The sequence below is a fragment of the Lissotriton helveticus genome, chromosome 10 (genome assembly GCF_964261635.1).
Source record: "Lissotriton helveticus chromosome 10, aLisHel1.1, whole genome shotgun sequence".
Lineage (NCBI taxonomy): Eukaryota > Metazoa > Chordata > Amphibia > Caudata > Salamandridae > Lissotriton > Lissotriton helveticus.
Genome location: NC_136071.1, coordinates 255,857,951 through 255,881,635, shown reverse-complemented (window position 1 = coordinate 255,881,635; position 23,685 = coordinate 255,857,951). Strand labels below are relative to the sequence as shown.

At 42.1% G+C, this 23,685-nt stretch overlaps 1 protein-coding gene across 1 annotated transcript in view; it reads left to right on the top strand.

Moving 5' to 3' along the window:
• LOC144786229 (cryptochrome DASH-like) overlaps positions 1 to 23,685 on the top strand; it is an 88,704-nt gene that overhangs the window by 62,218 nt on the left and 2,801 nt on the right. The window contains exons 9-13 of the mRNA XM_078665262.1: positions 225 to 304; positions 3,797 to 3,856; positions 7,332 to 7,489; positions 17,804 to 17,923; positions 20,742 to 20,918. Of these exons, the coding sequence (XP_078521388.1) occupies positions 225 to 304; positions 3,797 to 3,856; positions 7,332 to 7,489; positions 17,804 to 17,923; positions 20,742 to 20,918 (595 nt within the window). The remainder of the gene's footprint in view (positions 1 to 224; positions 305 to 3,796; positions 3,857 to 7,331; positions 7,490 to 17,803; positions 17,924 to 20,741; positions 20,919 to 23,685) is intronic.

The following is a 23,685-nucleotide window of genomic DNA, read 5'->3' as shown; positions in this document are numbered from 1 at the left end:
TGGTCCTGAGCCTACTCTGCTCATAAAGATAGCCATATTTTGTCACGTTTCTCCTCTGCTTGATATATGCAAAGTATTAATTATTTCAGGATTAAGCCAAGAATAATCATAGTAACTTTACAACAGGATTATTAACTTTAAATAAAGAGTTGCAGATAACAGGTTGTTTTCAGTTTCTATGAATAATCCTTAGTTTATAATTAGCATTTATTTGACTATTTCAGGGTCATCTTTGAACTCCTTTGGCGAGACTATTTCCGATTTGTTGCCTTGAAGTATGGGAGGAAAATTTTCATCTTGAAGGGTGAGTTTGAACAACGACAGTGATAAAGAGATCTTGCAAGACAGAATAAATATGCAGGCAACTTTTAAGGCAAACTCTTTCAGAATTTACAGTAGACTTAGATTTTAGAATTGTAAGTCAGGGCAGCATAATTTGTAAACTACAGTCAGTTTCACCATTGTTACAAAGCGAAACCAATAGTACTGCATCACAGGGATCACAAAACAAAACAGGATTTCAGACTTCCTACTGACTTCTTTTATGGCATTTGGTGTGTGTGGCCTAGGGCATAGTTGGGAATCTTTGATATTGGGTGACCTAGAAATGTGTGGCAAACATGCCCACACCCACCATATTAGAATATTCCCCCACTTGTAGCAGTTTAACAGGTGAGATTCAAAGGGAGCAGTCTGGCATGTTTAATGCACCCCCCAGGAATTATTCAGTAGTAAACTCATTAAGTTCTGTGCTCACTCTGCAAACCCTCATAGAGCACAATGTGAGTTCTAGGTGATTGCTCAGTAATATGGACAATGTGAAAGACTTCACCACCATCTCAAAAAGACTCATGCTTCTGAGTCATAATATACCCAATTCTCAAAATGTCAAGTATAATGATTCCTTTCATGTAGAACTACGTATTAAAACAAAATAAAATGCTGGTTGCATTTCAGTTGACGGAAACAATTAAGAGAAGAATCCTTGCTGGGCCACAAAAATCGGTGCAATTTATGTACTCGGTAGTTTGGGTCTGTGTAGTGTTAAACTTGAAATGGGAAAATAGTGCATAGTGTCACATTATTTCCCACTCCAATGCAGACATACAGCACTTGTGCGGTATTTGCTCTCACGATTTGCACCACAATTCACTTGCCACAAAGCGCAGCACCAAACACTTGTGATTTCCTCACAGATTTGTAATCCTGTGTTTGAGGCATGTGTGGCTGTAGATACACATGCTTTTCTCACTCCTGCCATCTAGTGTTAGGATGTGTGCAAGTTGTTTTTCTTCGATTAAGTCTTTTGAGTCATGAGGTAATGTGAGTACTCCTCTTGGTAATAGTGTCCGTGGGCATCGACTCCCTTGTTAGATTGTTTTCTTTCCGCCATCTGGTTCAAACATGTATTACTGCGCTCTGGTTTGAGACCATTTTTTGGGATCCTTTCAGTGCGTAATCCACTCTACCTTTGACGGTATTATTTCGAACACGTTTGCCTTCCTCGCTTACCGAAGTTCTGAAGACCCTTATTCGTCGGGTCGACATGTTCAGATTGCAGCCTTCAGGCCTCGCCTATTCGGGCTACCTTTATTCTCACTCATCTCCACTGATGATACTCTGCTGATCGAATGGACTCCGTTTCGCTTCTGCCACAGTGCCATTCGAAGTACCTGCGGACCGACCTTCACAAGTTCTGCAATCTGTGCTTATCTCTTGAGAAATGCAGGGACGCAAAAACGAGTTCACGCCCGATATCTTCGGACAGGAAGATATCGAAGAGGAAGAACTCGACACATCTGCGTCTGAAGAAGAGGGACCCTTTTCGGTTGAAGATTTGAACTCCGAATTGGAGATGGATTTGGAATCGCACGATCTGTCATCGGGTCAAGGTGCCGTGAGTACAGAAGCCATTGATGTTACACTGTCTAAGAAGAAGGACAAAGCTACCAGTCTTGTGCACCCGATTCCTCCTACTTCTCCATCTCACATACCACCACCTCCACCACCTGTACCTTCTGTACCTCACTCCCCTTATATATTACATCTCAGGGATATCCAGATTACAGACCCAGATGCAGATGGGTGGATGATGACACTTATGGAGCACCTCCACCACAAAGACTCCTGGCAGGATTATGACTTTGACTCCCCAGGGGATACAGATCCAGACCTATACCCTGCCAAACCCTCACCTCCTGATGATACTATATCATATCAAGAGCTTATTGCTAGTGCAGCAGCATACCATGGGGTTACACTACACAAGAAATCCATGGAAGAAGATTTTTTGTTTGAGACATTGTGCACCACACGCAGGGCATCTCAATCTCTTCCAATGCTTGAAGGTATGATGTGCCATGCAGACAATATCTTTAAAGATCAAGAGGAGGAGTCAACCTACCTTTAGGCTCGAAAGACTTATTTGAAGAAAAACAACTGGCAGACATTCGGACCCAACACTAGATGGCATGAGTATGCAAAACATATGAATCTACAGCACTACATGCCAAGAACAGAGGCTTACAGGGTAAGTAACATAATCCTTTGGGAGCAAGTAGGAGTTTGCTGTCAAATTGGGAAACTGGGCCCGTTTTGATTGGGGTCTTAGATGGGATTCAATTGTGTTCATAAAAAGTTAAATGTAATATGTAAATTAACTTTATTTTTTATTTACTTTAATGACTAGAAAAAAAGTGCTCATGTCTTTGCAACATTCTATAAAAAGATGAAAAGCTTCTTGTTAGAAAGTTGATGGCTCATATTGGAGTGGATACCTAAATAGGTGAAGGCAAAAAGAGGAACTTTTGCTTTCAAATCAGCCATCAAGTTATTTTGGGGCTGAGTCCATACAAACTTACATACAGTGCACATTTCCAATCTAAATTTAGCATACATTGTAGAAAGAGCATATTTTATCCCTTCAAGCTTCTGTTCCTAGAATGCTATAAGCATAGAAGTATGAAGTTCCCAAGATAATGTTGGCAAACTCACAGAATGTATTCTCATCCCACTCCCAAAATAGTAACATTGTCATCACACTCACAATCTATACTAAATTTAAATGTGTTTTGCAGTTTGCCTTCCATACATGCAAATGTTCCGAAACCTATTCCAATGTGGTTTCTTGTCAGCGATATGCTTTCCAACTAGGTCCAATTATTATGTTCCCTTATCAAGAGACTAAGGAATCCTAGTTCAGTACCTAGTTTTAAAAGAGGTATTGGAAAAGCAAATAGATATGGCTTGTATTTTCAGTTCTAAGGCAGACCTATTGTCTTTGACAATGCTTGTGTAAGGGAGTGATGGAGCATTAAAGATCAATACAAATAATATGATTTGTAATTCAATTATGTTATCACGAAGAGTGACGTTATTTTGAATCTGAAAATGTGCCACTTTCATTTATAGACTTTGCAAATTGCCTATGCTATCACTTTAAACAATCTTGTTCTCTTATTTAACCTTTAGGATGAGGTTCCCACCTCCAGGGCTGAATTATTTTTAAGTATAGGAGATATTTTGCATTCAAAGCTTCATAAAATTTGTAGCTCATAAGGTGGCCATTGCACTGTTGTCCCAGATTTACTTTGTTTTCCCTTTTTACAGTTTCCATTACTAGACAAAAAAATTAAATGGTGTGTTATTTAAAAAATGTCCAAAAGTGTGCATTTGCTCTGCAGATGCCAAACATAAAAGGTGGATTCTTACGTAGCCAAGCCTGAGATTGCAGCACACAATATCTTCAAAATTTGCACCTAAAATTAATGTATTCTCTCTGCCACCATTTCACTAGGGCTTCAAGACAAAGAGGTGCCCTGGAAGAAGGATAAACGACTTTTCGATGCTTGGAAAGGTGAGTATTGTGTTGACATTGTCGCTCGGTACAGTGGACATTTGGAAAGGAAACATTGACTTCTGAGTGGGTGGTTCAGATTGCCTATCTACTTTTGTATTCAATTTCTTGCATTGCTGCACTCAGTGTTTCTAATTTTTTAAAGGAAAAGGACCCCATTTGTATCATTTTCTACTTCCCGAGAAATTCACTGTTATCTAAACATGAAGTCCACCCTCTTTCTGTTATCTTTTGGAAGTTTGAGTAGGACTTAAATATCATACTTTCAGTTTTTCAACAGTTGTGGTAAGCTGCAGGCTCAGAAATATTTGATAATTTTCGTAAAAATAGATTCTCACAGTCCCTCGCTCACTTATGTTACAATTAGGGCTCCCGGTTTTATGGTATTTATTTTTTCTACATTTCCGTCTGTATTTATCCATATTTATTTTTTTGCTAATTTTGTCTGTATTTATCCATTTCTATTTTGTGTTTTCTGTATACATGAAGCTGCCATGGGTATTTTCCAAATTTATTTGACTGATAAATGTACATTCGCATTTGAATGTCCCAAAAGGTTTCAGCAGTAAACAGTGCAATAGCGTCATCTGAAAACACTTGCATTGCAGAATAGCACAAATAACTGTAGAGCTGCACTTAATTAAGCTTAATTAAAGCTTAATAAGGAAATGTACTGTCTTTTTTTAATCTCCCCTACCTCTCAATCTGTACACCTATTTACCTAGCACTCATGATTGACAGTAGAAAAAATCTAAAGAAGACATATTTTCCATATATTTCTGTATTTAAATATAAATACAGACAGGAAAAAATAGTTTTCTGTCTGTATTTATCTGTAAAAATCAGTAAAAACGGAAAACTGGGAGCCCTAGTTACAATCAACGTCTTAACAGAAAGAGCACTCTTTTCTCAGCCATTTGTAACAGACTGCACCACAACCTACGCGTGTACTATCAGATATTGGTTGCAGTCACTTTTTATTTTATCGGATCAGGACTAAATCACCATTTTAGTTTAGCTCCAAAGCACTGCACTCTGATGTTTTTCCACGGAGGTGGAGTCATTAATACAGTAGAATATAATACACCTTTTATAAAAAAAACACAAGCAATAAATAAGTTGGGTTTAAAAGACAACAAACCAAACTGGGTAGGGGAGGGCCTAAGGGGAGAAATGTTTAAAGACTTAATGGTACCTTGTCCCCCAACTAAGTCATACACAACACGAGAGGTACCAGACGTCTATACATGGGAGCCTATGAAGTACTCACTCTGTGAAAAGACAAAACCAACAGGTCAGTGTGCAGTTTATCTATGATTGAGATATATAATAATAACAGGAGAACAAAAAGAGAAACCTAAAGGGAAAGAGGAGCCCCAAAGGTTCTTGGAAAAATTCCCATCAGCCTGCTCAGTAGCAGAATGTCGTCATATGGGTAGAATGGTTGACAAAGACAATGTCCATGATGCCCTTCCTTAGGAAGCACCCAAGGCTAGCAACAACTTTGGACCATTGTGTTGACCCTCAACCAACATAGACACAGACTGAAAAGGATTGAATTGCAGTGCTCAAAAGAATATGTGATAAGGAAAAGAAACAAAGTTCATAATCCAAGTGTTGTTAAAAATACCTACCTTGATGTCATAAAAAAACTTTATTGGGTCTGACCATCAAGGTGGTATAGTTAAAAGCAGAGTGCCAATAGCATGCAAGAAATTGCTATTAATCATGAATTTTAATTGGTCGACATGTTTCAGCCTTGAAAAGGCTTTCTTCAGGACCTATGATGTACTACTGCAATATAGAAAAAACGTGAATACACTTACTGGGTGAAAGCCTCAATAAGTGTGTCTGTCCTCCAAAAATAAGGAGTCAGAAATCTTCTCCCGAATTGCAGGGAGGAAAAACCTCACCTCACCTGGCACTTGCTCACAGTGAAGGAGGCCACGCACTCTCCGTCGTTACCTCGCTCAAGACCTGTTGGTTTTGTCTTTTCACAGAGTGAGTACTTCATAGGCTCCCATGTATAGACGTCTGGTACCTCTCGTGTTGGGTTTAAAAGACATTCAAGTGTCATTGTCCGCTATATACCAGTGTTGTCACATTGACAGCACCATTGAATAAAGATTATTGATTGCTATCAGATCCTAGTCAAATGTCCGACTGTTCTTCTTTGATTTAGTAATAATTGTCTGTAGTGTTCTTCTGGTATTCTCTCTTGGTGTTGAAGATAGCATTCAAATTTCCTCTGTTTTTCAAGTAGGGCCCGATTCACAGAACTAACTTAAGACAAAATCCTAAATTTACTACCATTTTGGTATTCACAGAAGGTACTTACTCATTTTATTATTCACAGAAGGCACTTACTCATTTCGGTATTCACAGAAGTTAGGAGTCCTAACTTTAGGACTCCTAAATGCCTTCTGTGAATACCGAAAGTCTTAAAGTTAGGATTTTTCTCAGTTTAGGAGTTGTAAAGTTAGGACTCCTAACTTTAGGACTCCTAAACTGAGAAAAATCCTAACTTTAAGACTTAAAGTTGGGATTTTTCTCAGTTTAGGAGTAGTAAAGTTATCATAATCTTGACCTTGCTGTCACTGTAAAGATTGTGTCTGGCTATGTGTTCTGCAGCATCAGGAAAATCTGGTACACCTCATTTCCAGCATTATGAAGTAGTGTGTACCTAGCGGCATCATCTGTTATCTTCTTCAGCAACCTCAGTGTTGTATACTGACTCCATTTTTGCCTGCTTCACTTATTTTAGTGAGAGCTTGCCGTCCTACAGTTCAACTGTTATTATTATTTCAATGATTTCTCCTTAATTTTGCAAACACACTTAAGTAGTACTTGTTCAGCTAGAGAAATGTATAATTTTCTGCAATAGCAATGACCTTCAGATAAATAGTATAACAAAAATGTTAGGTAACATGAATACCCAGGAAGCAGACACACTTAGGTAGTACTGGTTCAGCTGGAGAAATGTAATATTTTCTGAAATAGCAATGACCTTCAGATAAATAGTATAAAAAAAATGTTAGGTAACATGAATACCCAGGAAGCAAACAACAGAGTATCAAACTTGTTCGGATTTTCACTTATTTTAAAATATCATACCATCTGTTTGTAAAGCAAATACTCATCTCTTCAGGCTGAATAACAATGGAGGCATGAGTTTAGATGCATAGTGACCACCGATGTCCTTTAGAAACTGCTGCCATAATCTTAAGTTTTGAATGTGAAAGTACTGTTGAGGATGACAACTCAATATTCCTGTTGGTAGCATCAATTCTATTATTTAGCTATTTGGTGTTGGAGATTTTTATTAAATATGGAAAATACTCACACTCTTTCTAATAAAGAAGTAGATTTTTTTTTATTTGAATGTGTAAAATGGAAATGGTGGAGTATTTTTTTGTTCGTCACTAGAACTCTGTTATCTCCCATTTACTTAAGTCCTTGTCACAACTTTTTCTAGAGGGTCGGACTGGTGTACCATTTGTTGATGCCAATATGCGAGAGCTGGCTATGACTGGTTTCATGTCCAACCGAGGACGACAGAATGTTGCCAGCTTCCTCACCAAAGATCTGGGGTTGGATTGGAGAATGGGAGCAGAATGGTTTGAATACCTGCTGGTAAGAGCGCAACTTGAGTCTTTTTCTTTCTGTAACCTCTCAGACTGTTTTTGGACACATATGTGGTATACCAACAATACACAAAAGTCTATGCAAGCCTATCTATAAGACTTCTCCACCATATGTCTCAATATACAGTGAAAGGACATGACTGCCTTGATATTGCTGCGGAACTGAAGGTCTACACATTTTTTAAGGTTTCCCTCACTGTTAAAATTTCTCAATGCATGGGACCTCACCCGCAATATCATTCATATTACACCCAACCACCATTGATCTTGTTTCAGTTTACTATCTTTTGTAAAATTGGACTGACAGCAGTGAATGCAGGCCTTATTCAATTGTTTACTACAATGAGGTTTCACAGAGACATTTTTAAATCTCTTCTTTGATCTTCAGTTTATTTTCATAAAACAATGCAGCAAAAAATTGAGAATCAAAGTACACCATGGAGCACATTTACCCATCTACTGTGTCAACAGTACATATAAAAATGTCTGTGAACAGAGATAACCCTTTGCTGACACCCATCAGCCGCACATCTGTTAAGACCAATTTGTTCAGATACAATTGCCATTTTCCACAGTCTTGGGTATTCAGTGTTCCTCTCCTGTGTAAATTGTCCATTTCTCCTAAATCCTGTGGTGCTATTGAGGACAACCATGAGCTTCATATTTTGGAAGCTCCAGTAAACAATAGGTATCCAACCCCCCTTTCTATCTAACTATACTAGGGAGTGCTGATTTCCTCTAATTCAGGGCAATGTCTCTTTTACACAGTGCCAAACCAAGTCTGAGGAAATACTTTTCGGCTCGTGAAAATCCCTCCTCTTTATGAACATTCAACAACGCCAGTATGGGATTTAGATCAATTGGTCGGCCAAATACCTTCCAGAATATACCAGTGGTGGGTGGTGACCCCAACACTGGTGGGGCGTAGAGGGGGCCGAGAGACAAACCCGGTGGGGGCCAAAAAGGTAATTTAAAAAAAAGTACTTACCCGTGTTTCATCTCATCTGTCCATGTATTCTTCCTTCTTCTGCCATCAGCGTGACAGCACCTCATGGAGCCTCAGGCAACCCCCTTCTGCAAATCCCGACACTGCTCTCATGCGGCAGATGAGCAGCATGAGAGCCCCGCCAGGATTGGCTGGAGCGGGCTGCCTCCACGCTCCAGCAGGCACAGGACGCCTGTGCCTGCTCTCCACCGAGGTATCTGAGACAGGTAGGTGAAGAGGTTTACACTGCGCAAGACAGGCTGGCCGTCGCAAGACGGCCGGTCAAAGTGACTTGCGTGGTGAAAACTAGTGGAGTGAGCACCATTCCCCTGATGCCAGTCAGCAGCAGTAACCCACCCCCAAACACTGCTCAGGCTGGGAACAGTTAAAAATAAAAAGGTAATTTTCTTTTTTACCGTTTTATTTTTCTCTTTTGCTGCGCTGGCAGCGGGGGAGGGGGGTTTCCTCTGCACTAATAGAGGGTGGGGGGGCTGCTGCTGGAATATATTAGAAATATTATTCCTGAAGTGCCTGATGCATTCACAGGACCAGATTGTATGTATAAAGTCAGCCGTCCCCAACAGACATCATAGGCATTTTGGATCTGAACTATGCAGAAAGCGTCACAATTTTATGGGGGTCAAATTTAGCCCGTAAAGATACTACAAATTGCCACCTCTCTTAGGGCCACAGAAACATTTTTGAGATGTAAGTACCGGTTGGTATGTCAGAATATCAGTCACAAAAATATCGTCTTAAATAAATATTGTTTCTCAATGAAATTATTAAAATATTGCTCTGTTGGTTGTAGATTTTCTATTATTAACTCCAATGAGGTAATATTTTTGTAAACCATATTTGGGACACTATATGAATGTCAAACAATATTTAGCCCATGATATTCTGGCAACATACCACTGTTGCCAGTTGAGAAAGTTCCAAAGTACCACAGGAATTCAAAATGGGCACCATCAGCAGTAAAAAATAATTTGATCCGATTTTAAGAAGTTTCAGAGAAAGTGGTAGAGCAGAGGAACAGACCCTGGATAGGCCTGGGGATATTGTGTACTTGAAAGCAAGTGTACAGAAACTGACTGCACAGTTCCTGTTTTGGAAGGTCAAGGACACAGAGTGGCACTCGCATTGCAATTAAGTTTGATTTTTCTGGAATTACAGAAAGGACCAATGGCGACAGTATAGAAAATGTTATCACAGTGGATGACGAAAATACTAAAACCAATCAAGATTTTACTTTCTTCTCTGGTGAACGTGTCCACAGAGCCCAATTCTGCCTCTTTCAAATGTATGTTTTAAATCAAACAGCAAAGTTTTACTTTCAAGTGCTCGATGCTCTGCGGCAGGATTGCAAACATGGATATCTGACAGACATCTAGCCTCAGATTCATTATCTTATAATCCTTTCCAAGCACCAGACTGGATCGCAAAGAATTTTCAGCAGTACATCTGCATGTCAGTAGAGGGTGTCGACCGACTCTGTAGCGACGTTGCCTCCCAAATAGGAAGTCAACAGAGTCCATATATGCCCTCCCCGACGCGCTGATGTCAGTTCCTTCTTTTCCCCTCTAGCAACATGGATCCGAACTGCTGTTCCTCTGCCTGTTTTTCGGCCTACTTGACATTTTTTCGTCGCCGGGGCAGTGTGCCATTTTGTACTCTTTTTCAATGTCTATGGGGTTCAAGCCTTGTGAGTCCTGTAGGCAACAAATGTCCGCCACGGACCCTCACTCAGTTTCCATGTGGTGTCTGGGTGAGCACCATGACTATGACGAATGTGACTCTTGTTGTCAGCTCCGACTGAAGGTGCGAAGAGAACGTCGCATGAAGCTCCTTGCAGCTTGGATGTCACAGTCATTGAAGCCTTCTCATCGACCTCGGTCCCCTATGCATTCTGCAGACCAACCGCGCTTCCGCTCTAGGAGCCACTCCCACATGTGTCATTCTCCTTCGACATCAAGAGGTAAGTCTTGGCGTAGGCGATGGAATTCGCTGCGCCTCCAAGCTTCGTCGCCTGCCTCTGGTGCCTGCTCTTCTGTTGAAGTGTCGGGCATGAGTCTGCCCTGCCCCTCCCCACCTATCCTGGTTCCAGGGTGACCTTGACCCAGATGAGAAAATGTTATCAATCTGTTCATTCTATTTTTGAGTTGTCACCTTACTCTGGAGCGCCCTTGGGCCCCACAGGTGTGCATGAGGACGTGCCTGTGTCCCTGCCAGCGGGTTCTCCTTCTGCTTCAGGTCCACTTCCAGTTTTTGAACCGTAGCGATGCCAGTGCTCAGTTCGTCAAGGCTACTACCTTCAACTCCTGCTTCTGGTCTGCTGACTCCGATGTCAGCGTCGGGCTCTTGTTTGCCGGCTCCGATAGTGGTGCTGTCAACATCCCTCAACGCTCCTTCCGATGTCGAGTCGTCGCCTTCTTGGCATCGATCGGCTTCGGTTATGGCGTCGGATGTGGCGCCGATGCAGTTGACCGTTACAGACTCTTATCCTCTCCTCTCCTCTCCGGAGCCCTTCCTCTGGTTTATCCTTCTGTGGAGCATGGTTGTGGAGGTACTAATAAAGGGTGTGGTGTATCCCCATCCCATTTCGGACATGGTTCTACCCCCTGTACAGTCTAGCTGGTTACTTGATTTGGCTGAAGCCAGTGGCTTCAAATCTTCTCCAGCCTCCTGTCTCCTCCTGGTTTGGCTACGGAGGTGAGATCCCCTCTGGCGGACATGCTCAATCGAGTTTTGGTTGTATTGGATTTGCAACTTCCTTCTGCTGAACCCTTTACGTGGCATTCTACATCCTGACCAGTCTAACGTAGAGCCTGCCCTTCCTTATAGCGAATGCTTTTTTGATATCTTGTTGTGTGCTTGCGCTAAACCTGAAACAGGGCTACCTATGGATCGCTCTATTTCTCACAAGCATCACCAGGCCCTGGAGGATCCAGCCTATGTCATTAGACATCCATCTACTCAGAGCTTTGTGGCACAGGTTGCCTTAGCCACCCACAATATTGATGCTATCCCTCCTGTCCCTCCAGAAATAGAGGCCAGTAAACTTGACACTTGTGATAGGCATTATTTGTTTTCTTCTAGCTCTGCGCTGTGATCTCTGAACATTTCTTGTGTCCTTGTCCGCTTCTCCCATGCCTTGTGGGACTCAGTGGAGTGCCTCTTGCCCTCCCTTCTGAAGGAAAGCCGGAATGCTCTTGTTCCATTGGTATGAGATGGGCAACAAGCTGCCAAACTTAGCATCTGCTGTGGTATGTGGTACTGATTCTGTTGGTCGGGCTGTGGCCTCTTCCATAGCTCTACGACGGCGTGCATGGTTGCGTACATCCAAAATTTCAGAGGCTGTGCAAACTACTTTCATTGACATGCCTTTTGATTGTGACTCCCTTTTTTGCACGCATGCTGACTCGACTTTACGCTGGTTCAGAGATAGTCATGGTGGTACTAAGTATTAACTCTGTTGTACTAGGTTAGTCGGGGACAATTTGTTTCCCCTTGTTTAGGCTCCCATCAGACTTCATAGGGTGAAGTACTTCTCTCCCTTCCAGGGTTACACCCAGTGTGGTGTTCCTGCTGGTGCTTTTCTCTCTTTGATGCTGTCAGTGGCAGGTTTAGTTTCCAGCCATCTGGTACATACCTTACTTTGCGGCCTCGTGGGAGACTGTTCTTACAGCTTCTGTTTGCCGCTTGATGTTTTCTATCAGAGTACTTACTCTCTGGCGTGTATTCTGTTTATGTTGTATGGATGCACTGTAGCCGTGTTCCCTGTTTTTCGGGGACCTTATGTTGTATGCCTTATAGTACTATACACTTAGTATTCCTTATAGGTACTTTGACTTCATCTCTTGTGGGACATTGATCTTCTGTGTTCCTACTGGATCAGGTCTAGGTTCCACAAATCCACCTCCACCTTACGGTGTATTTAATTTCTCTAATGCCTTTATGCCATATGCATCTCTTTGGCGTCCTAGTTCACAATGCGCCTGGGTACCACGTTTTTGTGTAATCCCTTGTCAGGTCTCGCCTAACCAGCGCGTATGCGCTGCATAGGAGACCTTTAGCCGTCCTACAGCTCTTTTTCCAAGCACATACTCGTGCTTTTGGCAGCATACAGGTTGCGGGAGTGCGCAGCGGAGCGCCACAGGCACGAGTGTGTGCTTCGAAAAAGAGCAGACTGCGCGCGCGCACACACGCACCCGAGCGGCCAATGCTTGTCTAATTACCTGCTTATTTTTCCTTCTATTACAACTTGTCCCTTCTCTTCTTCTCTGTTCGTTTGCGCCCATTTTTTTATTTCCTTTTTATTTGCGTTACGTTATTTTCCACAAGAAGACGCTTCCGTTGTTTGACCTCATGAGGAGTCTCACTCTTTGTAAATTGCTTGAAATGCTGCTATTAAAGCCGAACCCCCTCTGCACTGCAGTGTGCGCACACCTGGCCCCGCCTGCCCCCACCCTTGTGTGCTGTGAACAGACAGCACCGCGGACCCAGCTTTGGCATTAATTCCATACGATCCAATAGTGAAAAACTCGTATTGGTGCACCAGCGTTCACACTCATTCTACCTCAATTGTGTTCTTTCATCCGCAACTGGGCTGGTGGGGAGCTCTAAGTGTAAAGCACTTGCTTACAAGCTGCAGACGGAAATTATACATTTTAAAACAAACCGCCCCATACTTTATTTATAATTCTCTAATGTTCATTTATCAGCTGTTTTGCCAAGTTATGGTCAGGAATGAATCACGATAAATTGTGTTTTATGTGGAAAATGGGGACCCTTGTAAACCCCCTTTCATGCCATCAGTGAGCAGTGATGTCATTATAAATTTGCGCCTTATGCTTTCTTTAAAACCTTCAGCAGGTAATTCCAGATTTTAGTGCCACAATCTAACACCCGATACGTGCTACGAAAACGCTAATTCGGCAAAGAAACTGCTTGTGGGGTAATCTGTCCTTTAATCTAAATTCGGTGGCTTTGGTTTAGAAGAGTGAAAGTTATCACTTTAAGCCGCCAAGAAGGGTCACCGAGCAGTGTGAGTAAAGCTGTTCGCCAAGAGCCCCTTTCATTTCATTTTGTGAGCTGCATTCGCGGCCATTATTATTTTCAATATTATCAAGCTTGGATGCGTGCGCACAGAAAGGCATTCAAAGGGCCAACCACGTGCGACGTAAATGCGGCTTATTCGAAGGCACGACAATTTGTTAGCCTAAAATGTGAATAATAATATTCATATATGTATACTTGGACACGTGTGTCTCGATATTTGAGGCCTCCTTTGCAGGATCGCAAATGCGCAAACACGTGTGATCTTGTGCCTGTCCAATCCGGGCATCAGGCAGTCCTTTGAAAGTAAGACCCCTACACTGCCTTCGGGCACACGTTTGTCCCTGTTAGCATTTTCTTTTCTTTTTCTATCTATATTTCTTGAGTTTATTCCGTTATTTCGTCTCCCTGCAAGCCATTTGTGGAATTTTCCGTAAAATGAATTTTTCGTTAATTAACCTCCTATTTTAACAAGCATTTGCAATGCAATAGGTCTCGCATTTGCGAAAGTTTGAGCTATTGGCTTTGCAAATGACAATGCATTTTCTTTGTGTGTTTTGAAAACCTTTGTACATATAGTCCTTGCTTACGAGATGCAAAGCTGCCAATAACTGTGCCTCTTTTACTGCCAGCTTTGCTTCTCGTAAGCATGGACTAGAAGTACAAAGTGCTTATTTAAGCACCGCTTCCAGCTTTTCAAACTGCATAAATAAAAGGCATTGTCATTTACAATGCCAATAGCTCAAACTCTTGCAAATGCGAGACCTGTTGCATTGCAAATGCCTGTTCTATTTATCGTGCTCCTAAAGCTGTTAATCTTCAGCAGTATGGTATTCTTGTATCTGTTTTTACCCTTTAGGTGTTCTTAGCTACCTAATTGGGTTACAGCCACTGCTGTTGCTCCTACAGGGGATTTTATATAGTCTGCCATTGTACCCGTGGGGTTGCTATTGTGTCTTCTGTCTTTTCAGTTCTGTTCCCCTTGAAACACCAGTCCCTCTGATTGTGTGGATCCATGTGTTTGTATCCTTATTTCATAGGAGGCTAGGTTTCATTTTATTTTCCTGTTGTTTTCTCCAGTCTCCTAAGTGGGGATAATGATCTCTCCCTCACAGCTCTGTATCCCACTTCTGCCTTTCGTATCATAGTTGTTTCTATGTGGCGGACTAATTTCTCTCCTTTCCTCCTCCCTTTTCTTGGGCGAGGTTCTGTTTAGCTATGTACTTCTGCTGCTTTTGCACTGTCATCCAATGCTGGGGGCTTTTTTCCCCTTTCTGAGCTTGCTCCCTTCATGCTCTGTACTCCCAGTTTTCGTCTAGCGCTTTGGTTAGGTGTATTACCTGTTTCTCAAGCTTCCATGGAGCATTGGTCAGGTTTCTTATCTGTTTCTCAAGCTTCCATGGGTTAGACATTGTGTGATTGTCAAAATTGGTTATATGTTGCCATTAGTTTCCACCAGCTTTTTGATTCACCCTGGTGGTCGTCTTCTTCAGAGTGGACTTTGCACATGCTGGTTATTCTTTGTTAACCTGTTACTGCCTGCTGGCACTCTACCTCAGTCTGTGGCGCCGGTTCTTGGACAGTTGCCCTTCTTTTAATGTAGTGGGTGATGCCCCAGCAAGAAGCGCCCCATAATGTCCGGTGCAGTCGTATTTTTATGATTTTGGTAGTGTCCCTAGAAGAGACAGGGGCACCACCAAGCTTTTCGATAACATTCTGGAGGCCTGCAGGGAGCACAGCAGCCCCCAGCAAAATGAGAGAATTGTATTTCTCCCGAGTCAACAAATCCATGACCCCAAGAGAGCTTACCATATGTTTGTAAAGCACTCTGTGCTCGAGCTGTAAGCTCTTCAGCTCGAAGGCATGGCTCCCTTAGGGTTGTTTCTTTGACTTTACATCATAGCCTGAAAAGTGTAACAAACAAAAAAAAAAAGACTCACATTCATGTTTATTATTTTTCTTTATAAAACAAAATGTAGTAGGTATGCCTTACTTTAAATGACATCATTTACTGCCCAGTGGGAGTTGGGCGCAGCTATCGCACTCTACCTTCCAAGTTGGTAACCATCTGGGGAGTCCTTCGTATCAATGTTCAGCTGGTTCTAGCCCCCCTTTTCCTAGATCAGCCAGTTCCACCAGTGAAGCAGTTACAGCTTCACCTGGGCAACAGATGGAGTTCATTCTCCACAGCTGCTTGTACCAGGCTTTCCAAGCATCACATCCAGCCCCACTGCTCTGCCCTGGCACCTGTCCCAGTATTGGAGCAGTCAGTCCTGGCGAGCTGTCGAGGTTGCAAGTAGGGTTCACATGCATCCTGACTCAGAAAGGAATAATTTTGAGGATGGGGCACTCCATCCTGCATCTTCTCAGCACGTTTTTCTCTACTTTGGGTCCCAACATAGGCAATTAACTTAATTAAGTGGACCTTCTGACCTGGATCTCTACAGCATTTTGCAAGAATACCTCCAATGCCCTTCTCTCACCTCGAGAGTGCCCTGCCCATTGCAGATACCCAACAATAGTTTGCAGCCTTCCGGGGCGAGGGCACCTCACCACCTTGGGAAGCTGGCAGTGAGATACTCCAGTCCTGGATTACAAAAGTATTACTACCCCGTGTTGGGTTTAGCGTCTCTTTGTAATGTGAAAAACTGTAACACTGACGGGAAGCTGCATCCGCTCCTTAAAAGTACTGCCAGTGATACTGTGATAATTACAGGTCTCCAGCTACAAAAGATTTTTAGAAAGTTCCACCGTGTGGTGTATTGGCTCCAGCCAGGTTCAAAGACAGTCTCAATTCTGTAGGTGATAGCTGAAAGATAGAGGGTCTGGAAATCCCTCTCTCTTTCTTTCTCTGTCTCTCTCTTTCTATCTCTGTCTCTCTCTCTTTTCCTTGAACCCAACAAAACAGATCTAATCCTCAACTGATATTCCATTTGGGTAAACCAGGTATTTTGCTGCCTTAGCCCATGTTTTCTGGATGTAGAACAGTACTTTCATGTTTCACAGTGTTGTATTTCAACATGCCCTCTTTTGCATGACTCGTTTTCAGCAAGACATTTAGCTCATCTCTCACTATGAATTTTGTGGCTGACAGAGCTCTACTCACATTTGCTTTACCGTTTCACCCACTGACATTGCAATTTGTTTTACCTTTCATCACCTCACACACAAGCCCTTTGCCTCTGTACATCGTGCTCACAATTGATTTAACCTTTTACCTCCTGACATAACAGAATACATTCTTTTGTTTTTGTTTATAGTGTTGTTATTTCTGCTGCTCAGCCAGTATGAGTGTTTTTGTTGAATGTTGGTGCATGGTGATGCATTGGAAAGTTAGTGTGCATGTGAGTGTCAGTAGGATTATGGTCTGGTACGATACGTCCATCTGTTATTCCCTTTTATTTATTGTTTTTACATGCGTGGTCGTTTATCATCTTTGCATCTAATATGTTTCCATGCTTGTTTTCTTGTTTCTTTATCAGATTGTGTTATGTCAATCTGTTATTCGCAATATTGTGGCTCTTTTATTTATTGCTTTTACGTGCATGATCTCTTGGGTATAGGCCTTACGTATCATTCTGGCATCTAATTTGTTTTCATGCATGTTCCTTTTCCCTTCTTATGCAAATTGCGAGATTTTCATTTGGTAGTCGCAATGTTGTTCTATTCTTCTGTAAAAAGGGGAGATGTGTTATACCTGCTGTTCAGCCAGTTTGAGTGTTTGTATGGAATGTTGGTGCATGGGTGTGCATTGGAATGTTAGTGTGCCTGTGAATGTCAGTTGGATTATGGGCTGAGCAGCAGGGAGACTAACAAACCATCTCATATACGATATACACCTCGGCTATTGGACTTCTCATGACAAGTCTTTTGCTTTTTGCTATACTTGATCAATTGTTTCAAAAGTTCCTTTTAACATTATTGATTTGATAATGGAACAGAATATTGTATGTGTTTATGGAGCATCACGTAATTTACTCTGAATGCTATGTCACTGCTTATCATGAAAAATGCTGAAGAAATGGATGGAAATGCCATATCTAGATGATAGTGTGACACAAATTAATCCAGCTAAAGGAGGCACCAGATCAAAAGGCATAATTCCGTTGTTTTTGTGTGCCAAAACAAAGCCTACAAATTTCAAATTTATGGTTAATTTGTATTTGTAAAAACAATGTTAGTCCAATTTTTGCAATCACTGTAACTAATGGTTTGTTTGTTTTTCAATGTAATATAACAAAAGCATTATATGCCTTTAAGGTGGACTATGACGTTTGCAGCAATTATGGGAACTGGCTGTATAGTGCTGGCATCGGGAATGATCCAAGAGAGAACAGGAAGTTCAACATGATCAAACAGGGCCTGGATTATGATGGGAATGTGAGTACCTTGTGGCATTCAAATAATGAGGTTGCTGAAACTCCCATTCTCTTTCCCTAGAGCGCCTTTACCAAAAGGTAAGCCAGATTTGAGCAAATCACAATATCTGTAATGCTAGTAAGGTTTGTGATTAATGGAGACTGAACTTTGCTTGAAAAGCTTGCGTACATCTCCGTGCCTCAGACCGGATCTGAATAAACGTGGTCTCTGCTGATATTACCAAATTGTACCATCAGAAATCTCTTCCAAGCCTGGTAGGAAATCTGCAGGAAGAGATTTGTGACTTGTTAAACAAAATCTTTGTGAATCAGGCATTGAATCTTAGCTTTTGGAGTGACACTTCTATGGGTACTTGGCAGTAAAGATGTAGATAAGACCTAGATAAGATAGACTATGGTTGCTCGGGTGGGTGCCTTCAATCCTTGAAGGCCAAAGCCAGTCGTCAATACATTATTTCCACAATCAATGTCCACGTGCTATGTATATTTGAAGGAACTGAAAGTCTGACATAGTGTTGTCTCCTGTAGCCTTAAATGAGTACCCATAAATCCGACAGTTCTTTAAAATGCATTTTTATTAAGTGTGATGGGACAGTCCTTCTCAGTGGTATAACAGGGGGGGCAGGAGGCCGTTGGCGGAGCTGCATGCCTGTACGCTAACAAGGGATCAGAACTCTTTCAGTCCAGCCTTTTTAAAAAGCATGCTGATTTTGCCAAGAGACTTCATCTAACCCACTGTAGATGCAGTTTGTAAATTTTTAACAGCCGCCGCTCCTCCGCTATGGCGGAGGAGTGTCCCCCCTCCTGCCAGCTGCCTCAAAACTGCAGGAAATTGGGTGGGGGGAGAACCAGTTGGGGTTTTGTTTCTATCCATAGTTGCGACTCTGCTTAGCTTGGGAACTCAGGACTTCTATGGCTTCAGGCACCTTTCTTTTACTGCTCCTGGACAGTTTCTTGCGGACCTTTGAGGAGGCACGAGCGTCGTGATTGACCCTTATCTGATGAAGCTTGTACTGTTGTGGGTTGCTCTTTGCATTTCATTTCACAGCATATTACACTCCCCTGTGTGGGATTTGTGGCGGGGTTGTCGCCTATTCTTTTTCTTTTCCCCCTTTCTTCCCTTCCCTCTTTCCTTTGAACAAATACAATAAAAATATGTTTTACAAAAAAAAAAAAAAAAAACCTGCAGGAAATGAAAATAAAACGACAATAAATACGTTTTATTATCGTTTTATGTTTCCTTTCCAGCCGAGTCTCTGGAGGCAGGGCCATGGGGTATGACAGGCGCAGGAGGAGTGGTACTACACTGTGATCAGGGCACATGACTGTTTGTCCGGCCATCTTAGGCCGGCCAAACTGTCATGCGCACTGAAGCTCTCTCCAACCCGAGCAGAGTTGCTGTGTTGGAGAGAGCAGGCACCGGCTCCCAGTCTCCCTGGGAGCACAAATCCAGAGCGCTCAGGTCAATCCTGGCGCTGCTCTCATGACATGAGAGCAGCGTCAGGATTAGCCGTAGTGGAGTCTGGGAGCCTGTGCCTGCAGGAAGAGGAGCAGAAGAGCGTAACGCGGCCGACTGCTGGTAAGTTTTTTATTTATTTATTTTTGTATTTTGTCCCCCCAAAGTCCCTTTCCCACCCGCCACACCTCTTCCACAACACCAGCCACTACTGATTTTAATGCTCCTCACAAATCCCAGATCCAGAGCCTCTGCAAGCAACTGTGTTTTTTTTAATCTTACAAAGTTATGCCCAACTTAAAAAAGTCCTTGTGGTGGATCACACTACCCTCGTTTCGAAAAAGATTTTGAATCCAGCAACCTTTTTACCCATTTTAGTGCACTGGCCACAAGGGCATTGGAGCACTTTACATATCACTGGAATGAGAACGTATAACACGCATAGAAAAGAAGGATGGAACGAGGGGTCTGTGGAATGCTTAGGCAGATACAGTTTGAAGAGATTGGTGTGGAATTTAGGAATGCAGGCTCCAGGTAAAGGTAAGGTTTGATAGAAGATTTATTCTCAACAGAAGATCCCACCCAGCCAGGTTCCCAGTTCAATCGCCTCTATACAGATCTAGACCCACAACACTATGACATATAAGCATTCTAAAATATGATGCATGAGAACCATAGAAGTGTTAACCGAAAGAAAGATCATAACCATAGAGATGAGAAAACCACAATTGGTTTGTAGTTTATTGTGGAGCACGAGCTTCAGGAGTGCTCTGATATTAATCCATTGGCTATGAATCACCTGTGATTCAAAAGTGGTTGTTGACCACAGTGTAATCACATGGAATGTACAGTTACAGATGCCAGTTTTGGTAGGTACATCTCTGATTTCCTTCATCCTAAGGGCTTTAAACAGGTACCACTGTGCTGTTCAGTTGGATGTTAAGGAAACCTTTTACCTAAATTGCAAGATACAATAAAGCTTACCAGGTCTTTCTTCTAAATGCTTTATATTTTTACTATCATCATTATTTTTCATGAAGGTAGGAGTAAAAAAGTATTACATTCTAAAGTTTGGAAATTCCTCGCCTACTTCATTGCATTTCTGGGCAGCCTGTGGTAATTTTCAGATATTTGGTAACGCCGGAGGGATAATTGCTTATTTTCAAATAAGCAGGTGCCTGAGCATGGTGGGCAGGGCTGTACTTATTAAACAGAACAAATTCGGCCTCTATTGATGAACATCCTTCACATGATGACAGGTTCCCAGGGTTGCATTGAAGGTTTACAATTGTACTACAATGTCTTTCAACTAGAAGGTGAAATTGGAATGACATGCCTGCCTCCTCCTTGTTTTCTAATGCAGGGAGATTACATCAGGCTTTGGGTTCCAGAATTGCAAGCTATAGATGGAGGAGACGTACACACGCCCTGGGCACTCAGTACTGCATCTTTGGCACATGCCAATGTGTCTCTTGGCGAGACCTATCCACTGCCAATCATCACCGCACCAGAGTGGAGTAGACATATCAATCAGAAACCTGTAAGTATCTTATCGCAGTAAAATAAACCATGCGGAAAAATATATTCCAATAAAAAGTTGAAACTAGTTTTTGGTACCAGCCTGCACATCACAGGGGCCCACCACCATTGACCTTTCATTTCTTCTTCCATATCTCGTCTTGTGCTTGTGACAGTCGCAGGAGGAAGGGTAAGCATGCTGGGGCCACCCGTGTAATATTGTTTATTAGAGACCAGAATAGGGGACACAGGATGGAAAGGGCGGCGCTGCGAACAGCAAAACAGTACGCTGTGACTGAGTCCCTTGGAAAGCAATGTTCAGTCTGCCCCCCACCCACCACCCACTTGCTTCATACCCTGTTCTTCTTCCTCCTTCCAGAGTCTGGCAGTCAACTGTACCATCACCTCTGATACACGCCAAACATGATTTGGAAAAAGCAATAGGTTTAACGCTGGCTATAAGTCTTTTGGCTTTATCAAAGGCTTGTTTTGTTGTCGATTTTGCGAAGCTTTACTGTTGGGGCAGTTGCCGGTCCCTCATCAAGCTATAAAAACACAGGTTAAAAGCAAAAATATTATTTGCTCTCAAAAAGTACTCCTTGCCATCTGGATGTACTCCTTGACGAAAGGCAGAATGTTGTAGCTCACAGTGAAGCTAGTCAGTGGCGGAAGTGAGCTGACCCACTGTCCCATGCTGTATGCTGTAGTGGGTGGAAAGAAAATGTGAATGACACAGCTACAGACCAATGGATAAAAAGGGCTGGTTAGAAGCAAGTGTATTATATACATCATTTTAATAAAATCAAAAGGCTTTGGCTAATTAGGAGAGCTTGCATGACTCTATCTTAATTTATTACATTGATCATCCATTTGGACCTTGAATGGTAAGCTTGAGACACAGAGCAAGGATGGCAGGAACGGATATAGTTGGTGCTCACAAAACAACATGCAACTTGACTGAGAGAATCCCATTTGGATTCATTATCACTGAAATTCCCACTGTCGCCAGTAAGAGACAGTGGTTGCCCTCAAAAAACCATGAAGAACCGAACATTCCTGGTTATTGTTTTTTCAGCCAAGAAGTTGTAAATATGGCGACCATTGATAGCTAGAAAAGATAAAAGGGTGGAGGCAGAGTACAAATAGGAGTCAGAATTGTTAACCACACTTCTTTTCAGTAAACCTTGTCTCCCACACCCACTTGGATGTGGCACTTTGACATTTCCTGTCAGCATAGTCATGTTTCATTTTCTTCGGAGACGCAGTGCTTTCTTGAACCACTTTGTGAGCTTGAGTGGGACAGCTTGTGCTCAGAGGTAGGTGAGTGTAAATTACTCTTCTAAATATCAGCTGTTGTGATCACTTGATGGTGAAGCCAAGCGTGTGTTTCAGTCACTGCAAATCATTTAACACAGTCCTTGTGATAGAGGCTTCTGGGACAGGAGGGGATACCTGCAGAGTTTTCTTTACACTGGGCAAACATTTTGCTTAAGGTCACACAGGCATCATTTTTATATTTTGTGGAAGCCTAATTAGCAAATTATTATTGCTATAATTTGCCACTAAATGGTGTTTTTTTGGCTGTCGCTGGAGCAGAGTTTGACTGCATAAGTTACTACTGGACTTTTGCATGATGGCAAAGTACACACATTGCATCCGGATAAAGACTGAAACTCTACCTTAGGTTTATTTTTAATTGGACTCAGAAGGGGTGAAAAACTGGGCATGCACGGAACCCGCATAGAAGAGCGATGGAATCTGGTGGGCTGTTAACCACTGAGAGGAGGCTTACTCAGCAGTGAGGCTATCCAGGACTTGACTAAAATGATTAGGCAATTTGAGAATGATTCAAGACAAATTTAGATACAAAGCTTTGGAAAATACTCTATTTATATATTGCCCCAACTACAATTCACAATTTTGTTGGAAGGACCACTACAGTATCTGGTGTCGCTGTCATAGCGACCACATTAGCACAAAATATCAAGAGGGTAAGAACTTTCACAGAGGAAAAGCCAATATGGCTTTGCAGATGGATATGGGTAGGCTTTGCAAAGCAGAACAATTCCATGCCCTTCAATTGTTACTGGTTTGGAGAAAGGCCCCCCACGCCATTCCCAAAAGTTGCCTGTAAAACAAAAAGGAAGGTCTAACAGTGCTCTACACTTAGCCATAACCCCTTAGCCTTCCAAAGCAGATACCAGATTTCAACATATATATCGTATGGACATAAAAATGGCTCAAACTGAAAGAAATCTTGATAAGAACCATACGATTGCCCATGGCCTCGAGGTAAACCCCAAGTTGGCTGCTTGGGACCTGAGGTTAATGCCACAACCCTACATATAAAGCAGCCTGAGCCAAAGAATGGCCTAGAGTTGAAGCACCAAGTATTTCAAAAAACAGTCTTAGCTCAAAACACAACTTGAGCCTTGAACTAGGGAATGCCAAGATAAGGAATACCCTTGACCCAGAAAGCAGCAACACACAAATACATAATCGTGGATTCTGATGAAATAATTAGAACTTTGTTTTACACAAATACACTTAAAGGGATGGTGCCAGCAACATCTACATCCCTTTTGGAAAACAGCTGTCCTTTGAGGAAGCCATGTCGCCAAAATTTAGCTAATACTCCATTGTTAGTTGCAGAAAATCTTTAACCAGTATCGCAACTGTGTAATCATCCATATTGTAATACTTTGAGATGTGTAGGAACATGATTTCAAATAAATACCCTTTACTGTCACACTGTTTTGTGCAGCTACAACAACGGGCACAACGAACCC